General features: G+C 49.4%; 1 protein-coding gene across 2 annotated transcripts; it reads left to right on the plus strand.

Moving 5' to 3' along the window:
* Nucleotides 1-109: 109 nt before the first annotated feature.
* On the plus strand, nucleotides 110-22532 carry LOC108918671 (insulin receptor substrate 1-B). 2 transcript variants are annotated; one of them, XM_029247564.1, is made up of 4 exons: nucleotides 110-537; nucleotides 6415-7761; nucleotides 7852-9627; nucleotides 19174-22532. In XM_029247564.1, the coding sequence occupies exons 1-4, from the start codon at nucleotides 189-191 to the stop codon at nucleotides 19179-19181; spliced, it is 3480 nt and encodes a 1159-aa protein (XP_029103397.1). In that variant the 5' UTR covers nucleotides 110-188; the 3' UTR covers nucleotides 19182-22532. The 2 variants fall into 2 exon arrangements, with proteins under 2 accessions (XP_029103397.1, XP_029103396.1); XM_029247563.1 differs by having other exon boundaries at nucleotides 6415-9627.
* The last annotated feature ends 569 nt before the right edge of the window (nucleotides 22533-23101 follow it).

Consider the following 23101-nt stretch of genomic DNA (forward strand, 5'->3'; position numbering starts at 1 on the left):
GGGAAGGAAAGGGAAAGGAGGAGAGGAGAGGAGGAGGAGGAGAGGAGAGGAGAGGAGAGGAGAGGAGAGGAGAGGAGGGGCGGGGCGGGGCAGCGAGCCGGGTGGGGGGGGCACGATGAAAGAACTAGGAGCGCGCAGCACGCGGAGCTGAGAGACGCGCAGGAGGAAAACAAGCGCGGCGCCGAGCGATGGAGACCCAGGCGCCGGAGCAGCAGAGCTTCCAGGACGTCCGCATGTGCGGCTACCTCCGCAAGCCCAAGTCCGCGCACCGGCGCTTCTTCGTGTTGCGCGCGGCCTCGGCGCGCGGTCCCGCCCGCATCGAGTACTACGAGAACGAGAAGAAATTCCGCAGCAAGGCGCCCGTGCCGAAGAAGGCGCTCAGCCTCGAGACGTGCTTCAACATCAACAAGCGCGCCGACTCCAAGAACCGGCACATGATCGTGCTGTACACGCGCGGCGAGAGCTTCGCCATCGCGGCCGACAGCGAGCAGCTGCAGGAGCAGTGGTACCAGGCCATGCTGGAGCTCCAGTGCGGGAGTAAGGCAGTCCGACGTGCGGGTCCCCCTTCCCGCGCTCGCGCAGTGCTCGCGGAGATCCCGCGGCTGAGAACGTGGCAGCGTCGCGCGCGCGCGCGCGCGCCCCCCCCGTTTGTCGATCGGTTTGGCTGCAGATGCAATCAATGGGCGCGATAGTCGGCGACGCGGGTTCGCAGGGGGTGTGTTGTGCTTTTGCAGGTGGTTCTGCTGGGTGTGTGCGCGTGCACGCGCGCTCCACGGAGGAGGCGTGGAGGGGCTGCTGAAGGTCCAACGGCAGGAATCGCTCCTGTCGGCTGTTTTTCTCAATGCGGCGGTCGCTGTTCGCAGGAGCGCTCGTGCACAGCGCGGTGTCGCGCAAACAAACGCTTATCCGTGGTGAAACTGTATCAGTGTTGCGGTGCACGCGGCTCTCGCCATGCGCAACTGCTCTGTTTCATTTCTGCGTCGAATGTCTGCATGTCCTGCGCTTTTTGCCCCCGTTTAATGTGCCGGGGGAGTTGGGGGGGGAGTGGGGTCGTTTCCTCCCATCCCCCATCTTTGGCTGGAAGACGCGGCGGGGGGCTCTGCCGCGTGTTTACGTCGCGGTGCCCTTGATTCCACCCGGTCCCCTGGATGCGGTTGCGGGTTGTGTGCGGTTTTTCCTCGTCCTTATTCGCGGGATAACGTGTGAAACCCGAATGGACCGTCGAACCGGTGTCCCGATCCGGTCCCCGTGACGGTTCGGGTCACTGAGCATCCCTCCTCCGCGTGTGTGTGTTGCGTGCGTGCTTGTGTGCACTTGGTTATACTATCTTCTTCAAGCGTGTTGAGACTTACTTTAGATAATAAACCTCAAACATAATGATTTGTATTAATAATAATAATAATAATAGAGAAGTAGATTTGCGCTGATGTGATGTTCGGCGAGAATGGTGCTGTGGGGCGGTATCCGCATCCTCCAACCTGGTGGCTCTCGGACGCCGCGTGCCTCGTGTCCCTGAATGACTGACTGACTGACTGAATGAATGAATGAATGAACGAACGAAGGAACGAAAGGAAGGACTGCAGCCCCGCAATTTTCTGCATCAGGATTTCCTTCATGCATTCTGTCTCCATCCCAGGTGTCACGTTTTGAAGGACAGGGATGCTGCCGATGCTGCTGCAGCTGCTGGTTCTTTTTTCATTTTATTAAGATGACCACTGCAAATCATCATCATCATCATGAGTAGTATTTTTGAGTATGTTTTCTGAGAGGAGTTTCTGGGTTTGGGGAGGTGTCCTTCACCAAAGGAACCACCAGAAGCTCTGTGTGTGGAGGGCGTGGGCTCTGCATGGAGTTCAAACTGCAGAGTGGAACTAGCAGCTGTGAAAGACCTTTGAGGAATGTGATAGAAGCTCTGCGCAGTGCTGTACTGGAGCTCCTCAAAGGCTCCTGTGTCCCCTGCTCAGCACGTGGACAAAACTAAATATTATATTATTATTATTTATTATGTTCTCCTGCATATCTTTCTTTTACTCTTTCAGAAGAGTTTAGTATTTTTCCTGGAGTTGATCAGGGAAAGATGGAACTGAACTGTCAGTGTTTCCCATCTTGGTCAATGTGAGCTTCTCTAGTAGCAGAAGGAAACATGAAATAGTATTATTAATAATATTAGATAACATTATTATTTAGGACAGCACAGTAGCTCTGGAGACTCACAGCTCCTGGGCTATGGGTTTGAACATAGATTCTAGTCTCAAGTCTGTAGGGTTTGCATGTTCTCCCTGTGTTTGCGTGTTTCCTCTGGTTTCCTCCTACAGTCCGAAGACATGTGTTTCTGGGCAATTTGTGTCCTTAAATTACCTGTTGTGCGTGTGTGTGCATATTTGGTTGTTTCATGTTGGACTGGCACGGTAGCGGGGTGTGCTCTGTCTCACACCCTCTTCTTGCAGGACAGGCTCTGGTCCACCATGACCCTTCATCAGGGGAAGAGTTATTGATAATAGATGGCTGAATGGAACATTATTATTGTTTTATGTTATTTAATTGCATTGCAGATGCTTTTTCCCCCAGAGTGTTCATAAATGACTTAGTTTTCCCAAAAGACTTACATGTTTGTTGACCTGCATTGTTTTGCAGGGCAGCAGTTTCACTGAGTGTCTTGTCCAATGGGGGACACAGTGGACGATTTGGTTACTTATACATCCCTCTGGTCCATAATCACCTAAAAGCTTTAGATCTTCTCTGGGTTCTGGGAACATCGTCACCTGTCCCACAAAATGACCTGGTGTCAAAATGACCCCCACCCCTGTATGAGGCAGATCCCACACAGCTGGCACGCAATGATGTTCCCGTGTTCGTGTTTGTACAGCTGGAGTGAGCCGGAGGGATTCGGGCCGAACCACACGCAGCGTGATCATACAGTAATACAATACATACGCTATTGACAGTGATATTATGTGTCTTCCCATCACTGTGATTCCCAGCAAAATGTGTTTGTATTCTGGTATTAAAACCTCTCACACACCGAGCCCTTTATGTGAAACTATTTCTCCTGTTGTCCATGACAGACAAGTCCCCCCCATCCCCTGCTAATTATCCGCCTGTGAGGTGCCATATAAAGCTTTTCACTTATGTATCACAAAACGAAAAAAAAATATTTTACCCGACGAAACAGCTGAGTATTTGCCCAAATGATTCAAGTTTAATTGCCTTTGTTGTGGGTCCATCAGCAGCAGGCAACTTGAACCTGCAGCATTCTGCTTGTAAGCCCAGTTCCTTACCATGTGCTACCAGAGTATGTTTAATGGGCAGTAATGCAGAAGTGCAGATTAATGCCGACACAGCATGTCCCTGCCGTGTCCCTCACGTGTGTAGGTTTGGACTATAGACCATAAAGTCCTTCAAGTATTTATCGGTTTACCTCACCATGCTCTTCTACACCGTACCTGTCAGCACCATCAGCTGCTGTACTGGGTCTCATCCAGCATAAATATTCCCATAGCAACACCCAGAATGCCAACTGGAAACCAGTTGGAGAAGTCATTGTGATCAAAGCAAGTTTGAACCCAAGAAGAGCTCTGCTGTTCTACCCTTGAGGTCTGTACTGTGCGTGTCCCGGTTCTACCCTCGTGCCGTGCGCGATCAGGGCCGCCTGCTTGGAGGGGGTGTCTGAGAAACGGTGAAGGCTTTTCGTTTGGCTGGGGCCGCTCTCGCGCTCATAGGGCTGATCTTAACCCCAGCTGCAGGTTCAGATCTCAAGATTAAGCTCCTTAACCGCATTGTCAGCCGGCTGTATAAATTAGTAAAATTCCTAAGCGGTGAAAGCCACTGCTGGGGAAATATACCGTGAACACATGTGATTCTGAAAGGGGGTGTTTATCGCGCGCACCGACACCACCTCGTTCTCCCCTTACACAGTGTGGTGGCCGCTGGGGAGCCCCCCAGCTGAGCCGCACCAAACTCCACTCTGACCTACTAACACGAGGAGCTCGGATCACAGTGGTTGTGTTGGCGGAGGGGGGCGGGGCAACGGGTAATGGGTGGGAAAGCCACAATGCCGCAGCCTTTCCACGGTCTCTGCGCATCTCTGCTGTCAGGGTTCGGCCTTTCTGTGCCCCCGCCTCCTGCACAGCAAAAACAAAACATTTCAATATTTAAAAAATGTATCACTTTTTCAAATAAAGTATCACCAACCTACCTGCTCTGTCCTTTCTCCAAGAAATACCGTGTTTCTCTGCAGTGTCGTGGCAGGAACAGAGGATCTTGCAGTAAAAGGTGGTGTAAAAACTGGTGCACTGAGTAGAAGTAGTAAACAGAGTAAACACTTCAAGCTGAGAATCCCAGTAGAGACCCATGTTGTGCTTGGTGAGACAAAAGGCAGTGACCTTCAGCTAATTAGTGTGAAGACTGGCCACGCTGAGTGTTCAGGGTTCGAGTGGAACAGGAAACGGTGAGTCTCTGGGGTAGGCCGTCAGCACCAGGCTGACCGTTAACGACCAACATGGTTTATCATATCTTTTCACTTTTAATCTCCACGTTGAGCAGCAAAAGGGTGGAAGAAAATGAACAAATTCACAAATTTATTTACTGTTCTGCATTCTGCTCTTTTTTCACAGGGTTTTCACTGCACAACTTGTCGTTGCCACCATGTAGCGGTGCTCTATGTGGTCAGCGGTCCTGTGTGGAGTGTGCAGTGGGGGAGGGTTGTGTGTGGTCTGATGTTTCATTTTTGTGTCGAACATATGTTGAGCTCCGTCTTATGCGAATGTGATACTTTGCCGCAAAAAACTTCTTTAAGAGAAGAATTCTGAGTCAGAGCAATATAGAGACCAACAGCGCGTTGAGAAATTTCAAACATGACCACATTCGTAAAATAAGAGCAAAAGTTTCCAATATTTCACAGGTACAGTCGTGGGGAACGCTGTAAGAATTTCAAAAAGCTGGTCCAGATGTTCCAGAATTCACCTGAATTATGACATGTTAGTGTAGATTAGCACTTTAACACTTTGTTGTTGTACATTTCTATAGATGGATCGTCAGGCGTGGAGAAAAACAAATACATTTTTTTTCTCTAGCTGCTCCAAAATATTTACTGTATTTTCAGGCTGGTGGGAAGCAGCGCTATTAAACATGGGGGAGAAATGTACACTGTTTGCATTAGAGAATGCCGGTGACTGTAGTGCCACGTGAACTCGGTCCAGTGAGCATGGTGTCGAGAGTCTGGAGTTGCAGTCGCACGGTGATCTAGTGGTACGGGAGTCCGGATCCCTTGGGGGGGGAGGGAGTGTGGATGGAGTGGATGGATCTGGCTGGCTGCCCTCCAGATGGGGAGCAGTGTGGGCAGGTGTCAGAGGGGCAGGGAAACAAGGGGCCACAGACCTGGCCAGATGGGTGGGGCTCAGTTGGCACACGGCTGAACGACAGTTAGTGGCATAGTAGCCAGCGCTCTCACCTTGCCTTCTGAAGGCCTTGGGTTCGAATCCCACCTCTTACTGCCATACTATATTGATGGGGTTAGAAATCACCCAGATGTATAAATGGATGAATCGTTGTAGGTAGCTTAACAGTGTAAATCAATGTAGAAATTGTCATAGATGAGTTTAAAAAATAACGATGATGTGAACAGAAGGTCAGATGGCACCAGACTGGACACCTGGCCAAAAGTGACTTCAAAGCACCACCTCAAATACCAGAAGACATCTCTGTCATGCGGATGACTAACATACTTAACCTTAATAGTCCCTGTAAGACACGTGTACCAATGTAATGTGTAAAATTGTACGCTGTGTAAGCCTCTGTGGATGGCCGTATCTGGTGAATAACTGAATGATGATGCTAAATTATAATATTTACTGCAGTAAGTTACATCGTTTGCCGTGTCATAACTGTTTAACGCAGGCGTGACGTCAGATCTCGCTGCCTTGTTGGGACACATCGCAGCAGCAGGTTGGCAACAATTGCTGTGCCGCAGACACACTAATCCAGCGCCGGTGTGGTGGACACTGTTTTTAGGGGTGATTTTCAGAAACCTGTTGTCACCTTGGCTGGTTGTGTGACGTCCAAGAGTGACGAGTGCTTGTCAGCCTCTCATTGGAAGAGTAGCAGTTGCCGCTTTTGGACTCGGAAGTTGCAGGTTTGAACCTCGCTCCTGCCGCAGTACCCTTGAGCGAGGGTATCTACCCTGAATTTATAGAATGGGTTACCCACCTGTACAAATGAGTAAATCACTGTAAGTCACTCCGGAAAAAAGCATTAGCTAAACAAATAAATGTAAAAGGAGACTCTCTGCTTCTCTTAATGGGATCTTACACGACTATACGTATGGCTTATAATTTCTATAATTTGTCTCTTAAGTCACACGTCTCACACATTTGAACACCAACTGCAGCTTTTCTTTTTTCTTCTGCTGTTCTACAGGCAAGACTCCGAGTGAGGGCAGTGGTGGTGATGTGCCCTCCCCCGGACCCGCCTTCAAAGAGGTGTGGCAGGTGAAGGTGTGGCCCAAAGGCCTGGGACAGGCTAGGAACCTAGTGGGTATCTACCGCCTCTGCTTGACGGACAAGACGGTGAGCTTTGTGAAGCTCAACTCAGACGCAGCAGCCGTCGTGCTGCAGCTCATGAACGTGCGCCGTTGCGGCCACTCTGAGAACTTCTTCTTTGTGGAGGTGGGTCGCTCGGCTGTCACAGGCCCCGGCGAGTTCTGGATGCAGGTCGAGGACTCGGTGGTCGCCCAGAACATGCACGAGACACTGCTGGAGGCCATGAAGGCACTGAGCGAGGAGTTCTGCCAGCGGAGCAAATCCCAGTCCGTGGGAGCACTAGCTGGGGGTGGGAACCCCTCCAACCCCATCAGCGTCCCCTCCAGGAGGCACTATCCCAACCCACCACCCAGCCAGGTGGGCTTCACGCGCCGGCCCCGCACGGAGACCCCAGGGACAGGGGGCGGCAGCAGCACCAACACGTCCCCGACGCCTCGTCATGGGTTCTCGCGGGCACGGACTGCCAGCGTCGGGGCGGGAACAGAGGAGGGCATGGTGGCAGCAGGAGGGCCAGGGCTTGGGGCTTCTCTCAACTTAAATCAGGGCGGTTCCTGCTCCACCACCCCCAATCTGAGACTTAAGTCCCGTGCTCCCACCCCAGCAAAAATCCACCTCAGTCTGGCCTGCTACGGCTCAAACCCCGGTGCTTCCCCGGCCCCCAGCCTGTCCTCCAGCTCCGGGCATGGATCCGAGTGTGGACTGGTGGGCGGGGTGGGGCTTGCTGGAGTCTGTGCTTATGGCCGCTACGCCCCACAGAGAGTGTCGGCATCTGGCTCCCCTAGCGACTACGGCTCCTCGGATGAGGATGGCTGCAGCATCGCGGAGTCAACCCTACTAACACCTGACCTTCCGGGGGCTTCAGCAGGGGGACTTGGCTTCCACTCAGCACTGGAGGAAGCATCCAACTACATTGCGATGGGGCAGCGGAGTGGACAGCACACCCGGCGCCTCCTGCGGCGCTCCTCCAGTCGGGAGTGTGAGCCAGAACGCCGACTACACAGCAAGAGGGCGTCGCTGCCCCCTACTGCACTGGAGCAGCCGATCACTGGCCGCACCGATGAGGAGGACGGTGAGAGAGAAACCTACACCCTCATGTCACGGAGCCTCAGCAGGGAGTCCTTCACCTCCTGTCGAGACTCGGGTTCAATCACCACAGTGACCGGCGGGTACCTTGACATGACAGGAGAGGTGATGCCGAAGGACAGCGGGAGAGAGGGGCCGCAAGGTGGGACAATGGTGGACAACGGCTACATGACGATGTTGCCAGGGGTAACATCTCCTCCTGCCTCCCTCTCACTCTCCCTTTCACCTGCAGCCTCGGACCCGAAGCCCGGCAGCGGTGACGACTATATGGCCATGACCCCGAACAGCAGCGTCTCTCCACCGCGGCACATCCGGTCTGCAGGCTCAGAGGGCTACATGGTAATGTCCCCGAACAGTGGCTGTTCCCCGGAGCAACACGGCTTGGGCACCCTGGGGGGCCGCTGGGGCAGCCGCAGGTCCCTTGCTGGCGATTACATGAATATGTCTCCCATCAGTCCCCGTTCTGCAGACGGCACCCCCCCCCAGCACCTCGGACAGCACCTGCAACAGACACCACCCAAGATGGTCTACTCGTGCTGCTCACTGCCTCGATCCTACAAACACACCCTGTCTGCGTCCTTCCAGGATGAGCTCGGCCAGGGCACACGGGATGGCTGCCGGGGCAGCGTCACCCAGGTGGAAGGGGGCAAGGCAACGGGGCGCCCCGTCCGACAGGAGCCCTCTGAGGGGGCCAAGGACAGCCAGCACCTATCCTTGTCCTCATCCTCGTTCTCGTCCAGCTCAGCCAGCAGCGAGAGCCTCGAGGAGAAGCTTGTGGAGCCCCGGGGGTTGAAAGTGAGACCTGGGCTTGCCTTCGGAATCGGGCGTGAGACCTTCAAAGAGGGTGTTTCCCAGCAGAGATGCGCACCAGTGGTGCCGAAGCAGGGTCCCCCGCAGCCCAGGAGGGGTCGACCGACCAGCCTTTTTGAGCACATTTCCAAAGCCAGCACCCTCCCCCGAGTTCGAGAGAACACCCTCCTGCCCATTACTCCCAGTCCTGGGGAATACGTCAGCATCGAGTACAGAGGGGATGTTGCTGGGGGTCCGGGGCGAGGACTGACGCACAGCTCTTCTGGAGCCTTCCACCGCCCTGCCCCCTCTATGGCTGGCTCTCTGACTCTCCCCCGTAGCATGTCGGCACCCCTGAGCCCGCTGGTCACCGCTGAGTACGTCAACATGGAGCTCGGTCCAACGCCTGCCTCCTCGCCTCTCTCGCCGACGCCTCTTGGCTTCCGCTCTGGTAAAAGTCCCCTGAGCCTTATGGCTGTGGCCCCTAAGGCACGGTACGAGCACCAGGTGGGCCCCCAAGAGGCCGAAGTGGCTGACGCAGGGTACGGGAAGAGTGGTGGTGTGCCAGCGGCCCTCACACCAGAACTGGCCTCATCCTGTGAGTACACGGAGATGGCCTTCAGCGTGGGAGCGACTGTCCCATCTGAGTGCGCCAACACAGGGCCCTCCAAAGTGCGTACCACCCATGCGTCATCCATGGAGCTGGGCGGAGACTTCCTCCCCGCAGACTCGGACACTGGCGTGGAGCAGAGCACTAAAACAATGCGGGCCGACCCCACAACTCGACGGCGCCACTGTTCCGAGACCTTTCTGGCACTCTCCTCTGCCTCGTCTCCCGCAGTGTTTCCGAAGCATGGCCAGGTGGGGGTGCGACGCCAGGGCTTGGAGGGCGTCCTGTGGGGAAACGGCACCGCGAGCGATTCTCCACGTATCAGCGTCAGGCCTCCTCCTCCTCCTATCCCTTCTGTCCAGGCTGCTTCAATGGAGCAGGGCCTCAACTACATCGACTTGGACCTGGTGAGCAAGGAGAGTGCACGCTCCGGCTTGGAGGGCCCTGCTGCGAGTCAGCTGCTCCCCCCACGCCTCTTTGCCTCCGTCTTAGCAGGGGGGCTGGGCGGGTGCGTGGGAGCAGGAAGTGGGCTGAACACCTACGCCAGCATTGACTTCTTCAAGTCCGAGGAACTCAGAACACACCAGAATGGCAGCAAGGATGGCACAGGTGAGTGGACAGTCGAAAAGGCATGTTTTATTGCATGCATTAAATAGGGCAGCATGGTGGCACAGCAGGTAGCTCTGGTGTCTCACACCTTGTAGGTCATGGGTTCTGATGTGGGTTCAAATCCAGCTTAGTCTATGTGGATTTCTTGCTGTGTCTGCACAGGCTTCCTTTAGGTGCTCCTAAGGTGAATTACGTGTGTGTGTGTGTGTGTGTGTTACACTGCTGTACTCTATAAATGTGTGGATAATTGAAGGCAGTTTAGTGTTAGTATTGTAAGTCATAAAAATAAGGTGAAGGTAAGATAAAGATGTTGCCTAAATACTGATTAATGATCATTGAATGTTGCTCCGCTCAACGAGTAAGTGTAAATAGATTAAACATTCTTGGTTTGGGAAAAAACGTCTAGAGGTCAGCGAGGACTGAAAGGAAACGGAGGAGGCGACGTGTCTGGGCAAGTGGAAAAACTTGAGCTCTTGTTTGGGGACTGAAGTCTCATGGATAGCTTGCTTTAGCGGACAACTCCTAAGCTCCTCCCTTTAAGCTCTCAGTCTACCAGTGGCTGTTTGGAGTTTGAAACCATGGAAGCAGAATATGGTTTCTCATAAGCCTCATAGTGAGGTGCATGTACTGAGTCCTTGCATTGCAAATCTATGTCTGCCAAAGGAATAAAATGTAAATGTAGGTATAATTATATGCACACTGTACAATTTATTTAAATACTATCCCCTTCATTATGCAGCCCCTTCCTTGCATTAGTTTTAATATTTACAGCTTGAATAACTGATCATTTCCTGCAGCCAAAGTAACTGCAAGTATAAATATAACATCACAATATTTCTCAGAATTTTTGGAGAGGTAGTGGGGAACTGCCATGTTTGGAGAGATTCCCGTCTGGGAATTCCACAGAGCCTGAAAGCGATTTTGTGCTTCATCTAATCACTCTTTTTTTTCTATTATAGCGGTCTGTGGGAATTACAAGGATTTTCCTTTGGCCTCATTCCAGCTTGCTGGATGAAAACCGAGGCATACAGTAACCTGGTGTTTCCACCTCCAAACTGCATGGTGGACTAGTACAGTAGTACAGTGGTGCAGTACCACGCAGGCCTGAGGCATTGCCCTCTGTCTCCCATCCAATTCTCCTTTTTGAATGTTTTGACTGAGAGTGACTTAACACAAAGCTCATGCCACTGCACTGTAAAAAGATGTAAATATACTGTGGCGTGCAGCGCCATGTGTTTGGATGGGGCAAAGAAGGACACGGAGGTGGCATTCATCATGAACGGTTTATTTGAACACCAGCACCAGAGGAATAATGCTCTTGGTCCAAGGACCCAGTTTCCCCCAGGACCTGCACCTACAGCCAGCCTTCCCAGCCTGTTTAACGCCCCCAGGCTCTCTTTCAACACGCTGGTGGGCACAGTCACCCCATCATTTTCCCCCTAAGTGCCCCCAGTGGTGGCACACCCACATTTAACATTATTCCCCGCAATGCAACTATTTACACGAAACATCTTCCCACCTAAATACCAGTAACGCGGGTCGTTACAATACTGCATGTATATTTAACTATAAAATTTGAAGGATAAAAAGCAGTATTTCAGTTTCCAGTTCAAACCATTAATTGTTTTATACAGTGCATTTAGACGGCTGCTGTATTTATGCAGTTAAGCCCTTTCATACAGTTTTGGTCACTTAGGTATAAAGTAACTGATACGTTACAAAACTGCATAAGGTATGGACATACAGACCAGAACTGAACTGTTACATTCACCATAATTTTAAAACTGGCCAATACATTGCCCTTTACTTTCACGGTTCTGTAACATGTTGAGCGTTTTGGGACAATGAAGGTGCTGTATTTTAATGAATCTGTGTACACACTGCTATCGTCACAGGAGCTGAAATGTAGAGCCCCTCCGCTGCCCACAGTACCATTCTGTAGCAGCCCTGCTAAGAGCTAAACTGTTAATTTGCATAACGGGGTGGGGTTACATTTTTTCTGTCTAATAAGGGACTATTTTAGCTCTGGATTGTTTATGGGCATTGGAGTTTGTGTGGTTTCACTGTTTAAAGCAGGATTATGTCTTTTTTGTCTAGGTTTTTGGGGTTTTGCCAACCATTAACAGAAAGGCTTGTACCAGTAATAGTTTAAATGCCAGGAAAGGAATAATGAAAGCTTGAGGGATTGCAGAATAGAAGTAACCTACATTTTCATGCCCACCTGATAGCTGGTAGAGGGTAGTAAAGAACACCTAAATATAGTAAGAGTGTGGGACCCCCAGTTCGCTTCTAGTTTTGTGAGACCTGCGCCTGAGGGATCACTAACAACATAAGTAACATTGCACATGTTTGCCAGATGAATGATCAAACAACTGATGCTGAATGGGAGGGGGTGGAGACAATGTATTTTTTCGATTAAATGGTTTTTAATGTAACTCAAAAGAAAGACACTAAAATAAAGACTTTACACACTTTTTATTTATTTTAGCTACATCGGAGATTTTTTTACAGAAGCCAACCTGAAAATAAATGAAAGCGCATCTGTATTAGCCTTTCCCCGACCGTGACTCACTGGTAAAAGTAATGTATTTATGGACAGTATCTTGTTGTGAAGAGACTTCCGCTCATGGGTGTGTTCATAAATTGAGTGCAGTTCAGTAAAAAGGCTGGCAGTTAAACATGGGTTCACGTATTCTGGACCCTCATATCCTGTTGCAGTAAAGTAGTCCACATGGAAGACCCCGAAAGTGTGTTTTAGAGCAGCGCGGTGCACGATATTGCTTTTCATCACAGTCCACTTAGATGATCTCCTGACACAAAGGCAGCACAGTTCGGCACTGCCGGGTCTTTTCCTTTCAGATTACAGCCTTTTAATCGAAAGAATTTCATACTGTAAAAGACGGTATAATCCCTGCGAGGGGGAGTGCAAGGGAAAGGGAGAAACGTGAGATCACAGGCGCCTGCGTAAACAGGTTCTCCTGCTGATTTATTTTATTTCTACCAATAAATCTATCGGTAACACTGCCGCCCGGCCTGACGCCGTTATCTGACAGTTACAGCTAATTGATTATATTTCAATATACTCTGTAAGCATTTAGCTGTGTAATGAATAGAACAGCCTTTTTCTTCCTGTAAATGGATCCCTGGACACCTGTGGAAAACGCCGGACCGTGTTGGGCGGAACACGTCGGGGTCAATAAATATTGGCCAGCAGCGCGTGGTATTTTTGGACTTTGATTCTTCTTTCCGCGCACAGGTCTCGCACCCGCGGTTTCCCTAGCGATGCTAATGAAAGTGAGGTGCTCTTGCTCCAGGCCTGTTTCCCACAGTCCTCCCCACCCCATGGTGTAATACTTGAGTGGAGATGCAGAACGTGTCATCAAAGCGCCCGGCAATGATTTTGTGATTCTATCGAAGCGGCTTTAAGTATAACGTAACATGATAAACCCAACCAGCACTGCTATTGACCATGTAGACGGTAACTCCGTGAGCGACGGTCCCTGGTGGCTCTCGGCCTGCTCTTTTTCTACCGAGATTGGTTTCTGAGACATTTGGACTCAGGATACCTCTAAAGGAGACCCCGAAGAGAGAGGTGGCTGGGGGGGGGTGCCTGAGAACACCCGTGTGGCTTATCGCTGACCTCTGAACTTTGACCTCAAGTCATTGGTGACCTCGGCTCAGAGTTGGCACCGGTGTGTTCTGCTGTACCCGGGCTTGTGGGTAAGAAGCTTACGGCCAGCAAGCCTTCAGTAGGTAAAGCTGATTAGAATGTGCAGGTAATTGGCCACTTTGCCCTGTGAAAAGGATGGAGGACCCGGCTGCTGGGTGCGCTGCAGTATTCTGGTGCCGTGTGGCTGGCGAAGGATTGGCGAAATAAGAGAGGCCGATTGTATGTAGAGGTCGCCGTGTCGTATGTTCGAGTCGAGCCGTCTCAGACCACCAAGTGGTACGTTCACCTTGTATTTGGGACAGGGAGTGCTAGTTCTGCTCCTCAGAGTCCAGGACCACGGTGCAGAAACACCGTGCCAGAGGGAAAAACGAGGGCATAATGCAAACTGTCTAAGGTTCTGGTCATGACCTGCTGCAGGAAAGCGACTGTGGTGAGAAATTTAACGGTGGTCCTCTTCTGGATTTTAAGCTGGCACCGCCTCTCCCTGTTTTCGAAGAGGCCCCACTCTTGTTGTTTTTAAACTAGCGCCACCTCATTCTGTGTTTAAAAACTTATTTATTCATTATTCGAGTGACATACAGCTCAGTAAATAAAAGTGAGTCAGCAGCAAACACACATTATTGAAGGGCAGTTTCTTCGAAACCATTTTTGCCAGCGCACGTTACTCAAGTAGCAGCTTGTAGAACTTATCGTGATGTTGTGACCGATGTGATGCAAATTTACGTACATGTTAGGAGATCCTAAACACCCTTTTTGCTTTTAAACCAGCCCACAATCTTATTGCTTTTGCAGTAGCCCCTTCTGTTTTTGATTTTAAACTGACTTGGCTAGGAATAGAATAAACCAGCTGGTGGGAGGATTATGCTTGAAGCGTATATAGAAAAGTGTTTTTTTTCTTACTACATGAAACTGTCAATAAACGTGGTCCTTCGGCGACGGCCGAACTTCTCAGTAACGGTAACATGGCGAAGCGAGGTGCCTTATTATGGATGTTGCAAAAGGGAAAAAATGGATAAACGGCATAAAGCACGGTGCTTCTTCTCCATTTTACCTTTAATGATTAGATCACAGGTAATGTTCATGTAAGGTGTAAATGTTCATGCACTATAACTTGAAGATGATGCCCGGATAAACCTTTACGCAGATACTCCTGTAATGTAACGCAAATGTTTATATGTATCTCCAAAAAAAAAAAAAAAAAAAAGACTAGGAAAGTGATCAGGAATCGTGGAGATTCTGATCAAGTTTTATGCAGTTACTCGTGTGATGAACATTGGTTCATATGGTGGAAAGAAACAAACTGTACTGAAGAATCACGCCTCTGCGTCCAGGTGTCTTTTCCTGCTATTGTAATGCACACGTTGTATTTTCTACGAGATGTACGTCACTTCGGAGAAAAGCGTCTGCTAAATGAATTAATGTAAATGTAATGACGGTAATATCGTCGTAATAATGTTGTTTTTCCCTTAATCAGAAAGAGTTATGCAAGAAATCACTGAGCATTGAGCACATTCCAAGGTTGCGGTGCTGCATGATTTATATTCTCAAGGAGACAGGGTGCTTTATCCAGACTGCAGCTGTACAGATGGGTGAAGCCGAATGCCGAGCAACTTGCTCGTGATAAAGCGGTCTGCAAGGAGACTGTGCGTGCGACCGCCATCGGTCACACCGAGTTCTCCGGGACTGCTGCGCGGATGAGCTTGTCTGCAGTGCAGAACGGGTCGTCGGAGCAGAAGCGGTGAAGTCTGCGCACAAACGAGGATCCACAGAGCCAGGGGTGCAGAAGGTATGACGCAGGCTGAGGGTCACTGGAAGTGTAGAACCTTGAGAATGCCTGGATCCATGGCACAATCTTATCACGCTGTGTTCTGAACGATCTGACCGATGAACAAAGGTCATAGCGTGGTCACCGTTCCCAAGGGCACGTTGAGGTGCCGAACAACGTGTGAAATACGTGCAGCGTGTGCAACCGCCGCAGCTGCTGGCAGAACACGCTTCTGCTCTAGCGCAGCATATGGCCGTTCCTTGGTGACCCCACACCTTGGCCCTCCGTCAGCCTCATGCCGGAAGGTCTCATTCAGACGTCTTGAGTGTTAGTATGCAAGTCCACCCATTGCCTGGCTTACGAGCCTAAGTACTTCCTGGGAATCTGTTTACTGGGAAAAAATTTGTACAACGGAATGGGAAACACGATTAGTTCTTTGAGGAAAAAGTCTAACTTGTTCCAAGAAGACCCAAATACTACACAAAATATTATTACTGCCTCACAGAGAATGTGAATATTCACGTTCCCGAAAGCTGATATTAAACAATTGCAAATACTGTTACGCAGCAGTGTACATGCATGCGGTAATCGTTATTTGCTGCTTGTGTTCATGTACGGTGAAGAGAAAGGAAGGAATATCAGACAATAAATGGTATAAAAGACTAACGCGTTTCATAAATTATCGCAAACAAGAAAACTGAGGCGAAAGGTTTACTAGCATCGTGAACGATTAAAAGTAGTTTTAATTTTAACTGTAAATAATCAGAAAGCACCCCATAAGCCAATGTCTTGAAGAAACACACACACACGTAACACTAATACTGATTCCCATAATGCTGAGCAGCAGCCCACGTGAACATCGGGGGTACTAGGTGACATAGTGGTTAGAGCTGCTGCCCATGGATTTGTAGGTTGTAGGTTTGAATCCCACCTCTCCTTGGAGTGCAGTGCCCTTGATCAGGGTATTGCCCTGAATTGATATGGTAAAAACCGCACTGCTCTATAAGTGGGTAAATCAGTGTAAGCAGCCTAACGGTGAGTCGCTTGAGAAAAAGTGTCAGATGGACGTTGCTCTGCTAGGTGTCCGTTCAGCACGGGTTCTGACTAAAGAAGATCGCTTTGTCTCGCGTGCAAACAGAAATGTTTATCTGCGAAGAATATTGATCGAAGCCGACGTTCCAATAACATCGTTCGCAAATCACGAAATGGGTATAAATGTGTTCCTTCTTTTCTCATTCTTTTGTCAATGAGTTTTGTTTTCCTCTTTACTTTAGGTTTTGAGGTTGCGTAAAAGAGTCGAGGCCGAGGCAAAGGGGACCTTCCCCCGCAGCGCAGTCCACAGCACAGAAACAAGTCAGAACGCATTACGTTGGGCCGTATGATAGCTACAGGTGCGGTCGGCCGTCAGTCCGGTGCCGGACGCAGCCGGACATCTGACAAGCACCCCTGTAAGGCGTCCGCGGAAGGGAGGGCCCATTATGTCACTGACGGCGGCTGCATGGGAACCAGTTCAAAATGACCACGATTACATCAATATGATCACTTATTGCTGTGTCCAGTTCTCAGCATTTACTCGGTGTCTCTTCTGGCAGCTCGCGCATCAGCGCAATATTTTACGCATCGAGGCAGATCGATCGAGAGCCGGGAAGAGCACAAGGTCATTCCGCCAGCAGTTCGGCGCAAGGTGTCGAAAATAGGTGCGTTGGCAAGCAGGCGGGGCTTTGGGTTTCCATGGGAACCGCAGGGCTCGCGGTCTGTGCCGCGGCGCTCTCGCGCAGCCCCTCCTTTTCAGCCCGCGCCGCTGCAGTGCTTGTTTATGCACGTGTTTGTGTGGGTGTGTTTACACACAGCGAGACGGAGAGGGGACACAACGCACGCAGACACAGCAGCAGACGCACTGTAAACGGACGTGGTGTCTGTGCGTGCAGCCGGGAGGACGGCGGAGAAGTGCGCAGCTCCCCGTCAGAAAGTGTTTTCTAAAAGAAACAGCAGAAACGACAGAGAGTGAAATTTGCATAAATTTTACGCAGTGTCTGCAGGCCGCGATGGAAAGGCCCCTTCGTTTTTTTTCTGAATGAGCGGAGGACGTGCGCGCCGCAGGACCGCTCGTGTCACGTTTTACACGTGCACTGGTCCCCGATCCCGGCCTTTCTTAATTAGTCCCCATCAGCAGAGCCAAGGCCACGTGCTCCTCGGCGCACATACCGTCTAGGTGCGTGTGATATGTGTACCGTGGCGTCCCGCGCTGCTCAACGGCGCCCCTAGGAGTAGGAGCGAGAACTACGCTGTAGTTAATTGTCTGATTTGCATAGTGGAGGCCTGTTCATTTGCGTGGAACAGTTGAGGAGACCCTGAGTGACTGGACTGGGCTCGAGTGGTTGGTTTAGGGGAAGCCCGGTCGGAGAAGTGTGGTTCCTTAAGATTAAGAGCGATATTTTCTGCTCCCTTTGCAGACTGCAACCTCGCACCCCTACCTTACTGAACAACATCAGTTGGGCCGACGACGCCACACGGGCGAGTCCGCGTCTCTGAGCCGCGCTCGCTGCCGCATGCGTATTTATCGAAACGCACGGGAAAGGGCGCACCGTGACCGGAGCAGCCGCCTGTTTGGCGTATTGAACGGGGTGCGGGATTATTACTGGCCGCGTGCCCCCCCCGGCGTATGCGCTTCGTTTCGCACCGTTTGGGGTATTGAACAGGGTGCGGTGTCATTAGCGTACAGCCTACGTGTCTGTCTGTCCCGACTCGTCCGATGCGCCCGTCTTCAGGGTGTACGACAGTGGGGGAGGCCTGATTATTATGTTTCCGTGGTAGAAGAGCTTTTCTGCTCCATTAATATTAACCTCCTGCTTTCTCTGTAGACTAAATATGTCTGTCTGGTACTCGATGTCCTCACTGGCAGCAGGGCTCTTCTGCAGCACTAGGGCTTTCTCTCGTTACATATGCTCGGTGACATCTGAAAAAAGCTGCTACATAAAGGTCACTTTAAATATACATTTCAGTGAATATATATATATATATATATATATTTGGACATTATCTAGAATATACTGTTGCAGGCCTATATCTGGCAGGAACCATTTGACATGTAAGTTATGGGGCCATGTACCGTGTCAGCAGTGAGCTGGCTGCTGTTTTTTGTATTTTTCACTGATATTTTTTGGCAGGAGACAGAGCGTTCCCTCCTGTTGAAGGTTGCAGCACACGGACTCCTCAATTTACAAACATAGCTGGGATTAAAAGTCTGTTCATAACTCGTTCATAACGCCCTACGTCTCAGTCCGTATAAGGTTAATAATATTGATGTCTCTTAATGCATTTACAAGGAAGCTTCTCTAAAAACCTCTGATAGCTATAACAAATAATACTTTTGTAATGTCTTTAACTTTGAACTTCATTAAAACTAAAATGGGGGGGGTGTGGTGACGCTCTCTGGTGGGTCTGGGGTTCGAGTCCCACTTGGGGTGTTTTGTGATGGACTGGCGTCCCGTCCTGGGTGTGTCCCCTCCCCCTTCTTCCTTGCGCCCCATGTTGCCGGGTTAGGCTCTGGTTCACCGCTGCCTCGCTTGGAACAAGCAGTTTCAGTGAGTGTGTGTGTGTGTGTGTGTGTGTGTGTAAAACTAAAATAGTAAAAAATAGTTATCACGGTAAAAATAGCTGTATTTCCTCAAGCTGCTTGTCAGTGTTCATTGCTGATCGATCCCATAAATGTACTTTTGAAACCTTGTCATTGAAAACCGACACTTGCAAACACCATATACATGCTGTAAACACCGTGGAAATGAGTTGAACTGAAAAGGCCCCACAATCCTATTCCTTTTTAGTGCTCTTCACTGCTGTCTGCTGGTTCAGAAAGTGAATGCAGGTCACTTCGGTCACTCTTTGTCCCATAAACATGTGGAAATGTAAAGTGATGTTTGTTAAATAAGAGAGTCTTTACTTATTATTATGACTGAGCTGAAGATTAGATCACATTTTGGTAGCCCTTCATGCTGAAATTCTAATAATTCCAAACAGTTTCCAAACATTTCCCTCACAACTGAGACTGTTGTCCATTGGAATCTCTTCTGATGTTTTGTTTTTTAACAGTGCACCTCTCTTGTCCTTGCAGAGTGTTAGCGTGGCCCTTCCTCTTCTGTCTTTGCCGCCCGATTCACCGACGACTGGCATTTCCTGTGCCGGTTCACGCGTCACCGCCACCGGGGTGTCCGATCAGGACAGCGGGAGTTGGACGCACCCCTGGAAGACTTTTCCAAATGCTGTCTTACACTTTGTTTCTACTTATCCTCTTCTTTTTACATGGTCACAACCAATGGGGAAAAAAAAATGTGCCAAAAAAAACTCTTTGCCATTGAGATAGGGAACCTGGAGGGAGGAACCCTACAACCAGAAGATGATATGATCACAAGGAGCCTAACTGCCAACAAGGAGCCAATTACTCTTCTTCTTAACTGAGACGTTCCTAAGAATAACAATAATAATAATAGTAATTGTAATTAAAATGTTATATACTCCAAAAATGATTATTCAATTTAACGATTATGTAATTACGAAATACATGTATTGCTTTTTTAAAGTGCCTTTTTTATTTGATTGTAGCCATTTTTCAAGGATAATCATTAACAGGTCAGACAGAGTAAAAACGTTTTGTCTTTTTTTGTGATTTCCGCAGGAAATTGGGACAAAGATGACGAAGGATAAAAAAAAAAAAAAGGACATGTGACACCGTCGCCGTGTACTGAAGTCCCAGTGTTGGTTCAAATAATCAGATAGCCTTACTGAAACTGATGTACGCGACACCTGCTTTACCGCGGCACGTCACCTGGCACCGGTCGGGTCTGTGGCCCCCGATACGACGCGTGCTCGCACTTGTGCGGCGTAGCCGTTGTTTTAGCTGTCTTTCGTAGACGCGCGCGCGCAAATGCCCTCTAACACGCGCTGCTGTGCACGCCCGAGCATTTGAGAATGCTACCCAACACGCACTCGCAAAGGCATGCACGCACACTTGCACGCGGTACTGCTGCACTGCAGTTACACACTCCCAGACACACACACACAAATGCGTGCGCGTGAGCGAAGATGAGGTCGTATATTCCCACAACCGGGTGCATGCGTGTTCGTTATGCATGTTCAAGCTTACACACTTAATACACACTTAATACACACTAACACATTGATTATAACTGGCTGCCACTTCATTACTGCAGAAGCCCAGGGCTGATCGCTGCTGCTGACCGCTGTCGCTGTGGTCATGGACGGTTGCCCGGGTTGCACTCCTGGACAGAGCTGCCAGGGTGGAAATGGTACCTGTGGTGGCGATTGGCCTCGGGAGAAGGCTTGCTGCGAGGGGGTACTAAAGCGCCCTTTCTGTGCACCCGCTACATGAGTCCAGTGGCCCGTGGAGCCAACGGGGACGGTCGAGCCGGACTCATGCGGTCAGTGGATACATCCAAGCCATAAACTCCCCACCACAGGCTTTCCTTCTGCCTTGCCTGTGCATCCAGTAAACAGGGTAATGCTGCCTAGCTACACGCATGCAGTTGCCGTGCTTCTCCAGAAACACTTTGGGTACCAGGGTTAATTACCGTGCCCCTCCCAGCTGAGCAGCCAGAGACATGGCTGGTATGGTGTGAGGTTTAGAGTTTAACCGTAGTTTCAGTGCGGCTCATTGCGTATCCCCCCCCCTTTTAGAGAAAACCTTGCATCCCAGCTATGCATCTCCAAAAACAACACAAGTGCCTAGTATTTTTCCTGGGTCGAATGAGTGTCGTCCCCCCCTCCCCCCCGACACACACACACACACACACACACGCACGGACACGCACAAAATGAGCAATTCACTTCCCGTGACCCTTTGAACACTGACTACCATTGAGTGCACGGAAAGAAATGTGTGCTGCGACATGATCGGACGTCCAATACACTCGCCCTCGCTCCATCGTAACCTGTCTCCCACCCCTTCGTGCACGTGGAAGAGCATCTGTGCGAGGAGATGTTACACACAGTTTGAGCGGACGGTGGATTTCCCCCGCCTGTGGACTTTTTTGACGTAAGGCTACCTAAACTGTGGCGAGCAGCGCGTCCTCCTTTTGTACCATACTTTTGTTTCTTCTGAGTGGTCGTGCCATGTAAATTTGCGCTGGCTGCGACTAGCCGTTGTAAATCCCATCGCGAGCTGGAACCCAGCTTCCTTTATCTCGGATTGCGACGCTTCTGCTTCTGACGCGGCCTCGCGCCGACGGCCTCTGCATGCGGATCGCTGACACACACACTGAAAGTAAAGGCAAATCTCATGTTAGCTCATGCTGTCAGTCCTGCCCTAGGACCCCCTATGGTGTACTTGTCTGCTCTAGAAGCTATAGATTTTGCATTTAACTTTGAGCTTCCACAATTTTGTTGGGGAAACGAGAGAAAAAAAAAAAAAAAAAAGATTTATCTTGGCTCATAATCTGCATCTGGATTTCAGTCCCTGGAATAGTTTGAGGGCTTTTTAAACCTTGGTTTGTGTTCTGGTCCGATTCTTCCTTTTCCCCGCAATAAAAAAGATTTATTTCATCTGATTGCCATGAGGCTTCATGACATCCTCCACATCAGGCATCTGAACATGTAAAATAAACTACCCCGTTTTATTAAATTTGACAGGTGTCTTTCAAATGTTGTGCATCCACGGCGAGCGTGCGGTCGGACTCGAGCGTCGGAAGTGAACTGGTGGAACTATAATAGCGCAAAGAGAGCCTGTTGTCCGTGGAGCACAACCCAAGGGTTAACTGCCCTGTACAAGATCTTGATTTAGCATTTATTTATTTCTGATTTATACAGAAAAAGTGTGAAACTCGAAAAGAGAAAGTACAAATTAAGGCAAAGTGCGCATGTTCTTGTCTGTTTCTCCCACCCGTCTCTGAATTTATTTACATGTTAATCTAAATTGCCTTAAAAGCCAAAAACTGGGAACACGTGATTACAGGGTGACTGATCAAAATGTCTGAAGACAAACTGCCTTTCAGAAACGGTTCCGTTCTGAAACGCCAAACGTTCTAGAGGTTCAAATCTAGCAAAGTGCAGAATGCCAAGTTGCAGCTATATATTTCCTTTATTGAAATTTTCTTGAACAAAATGTGGGAGGTAGTAATGTAGAGAGATAGCGGTCAGGGATGCACCCAGTCATCACCCTGTGCTCTGCCGCGGGGCACAGGCCTTTTGCTTGCTCTGAAACCGAAAGCACGGGAATTATGAAGATGAAGAGAATAAGTTATTGGGCTGATGATGCATTGTGAACTCAATGTGGAACAAGTTGGACTGCTTAAGTGCTGTAGGCTTCATGAGTTTTTTTTTTTTTTTTTTTTTTCTTCTCCTATTGTTCTGTATATTAGGGAGTAGAATTTGAAGCTGAGGAAGAAGCAGGATTTATTGAATGACTATGGTGTTTCTTCTGTTCATGGAAAAATGTTCAAAATGGCAAACCATAATGATTCTTGCCTGTGATGTAGCCAATGTCACTTTGTTGCTTGAACTACAAAAGAAAAAATTAAGAAAAAAAAAGTGGCTGTGTTTTTTTTTTTTTTTCCCCTTCCTCTTTGGTGAACATAGCTCATTCAGTGCTGTTTTCCACGATGGGGTTTGTTGAGTCTGATGCTCAGACATCCTTCTCTTCTCTCTCTCTCTCTCTCTCTCTCTCTCTCTCTCTCTCTCTCTCTCTCTCTCTCTCTCTCTCTCTCACACACACACACACACACACACACACACACACACACACACACCATGCCTGCTTTTGCAAAAATACACATCATAAGTCTTTTGGAATCAGTGACACAAGTTGACATCAGTATCTCTTACCAACTTATTCTTTGTATACATCTACATTACATTTATTTATTTAGCAGGCTCTTTTCTCCAAAGCGATGTACATCTCAGAGAAAGTACAATTTGTGCATTACATTAGAAGAAAGAGACATAGTTGTAAATGTGATTTTTAAGTAAATTTAGTTTTCTTTTTACTTTATGCACCAATGTTCATTGCAGAAGTAGGTGCACAAAACCCA

The sequence above is a fragment of the Scleropages formosus genome, chromosome 21, assembly GCF_900964775.1.
Source record: "Scleropages formosus chromosome 21, fSclFor1.1, whole genome shotgun sequence".
Classification (NCBI taxonomy): domain Eukaryota; kingdom Metazoa; phylum Chordata; class Actinopteri; order Osteoglossiformes; family Osteoglossidae; genus Scleropages; species Scleropages formosus.

What these genes read in the sequence shown, in the direction of transcription:
- LOC108918671 (XM_029247563.1), top strand. Translation starts at nt 189, where the DNA reads ATGGAGACCCAGGCGCCGGAGCAGCAGAGCTTCCAGGACGTCCGCATG. An exon ending in GCTGGAGCTCCAGTGCGGGA is followed by an intron (nt 538 to 6,414) that starts GTAAGGCAGTCC and finishes GCTGTTCTACAG; the next exon opens with GCAAGACTCCGAGTGAGGGC.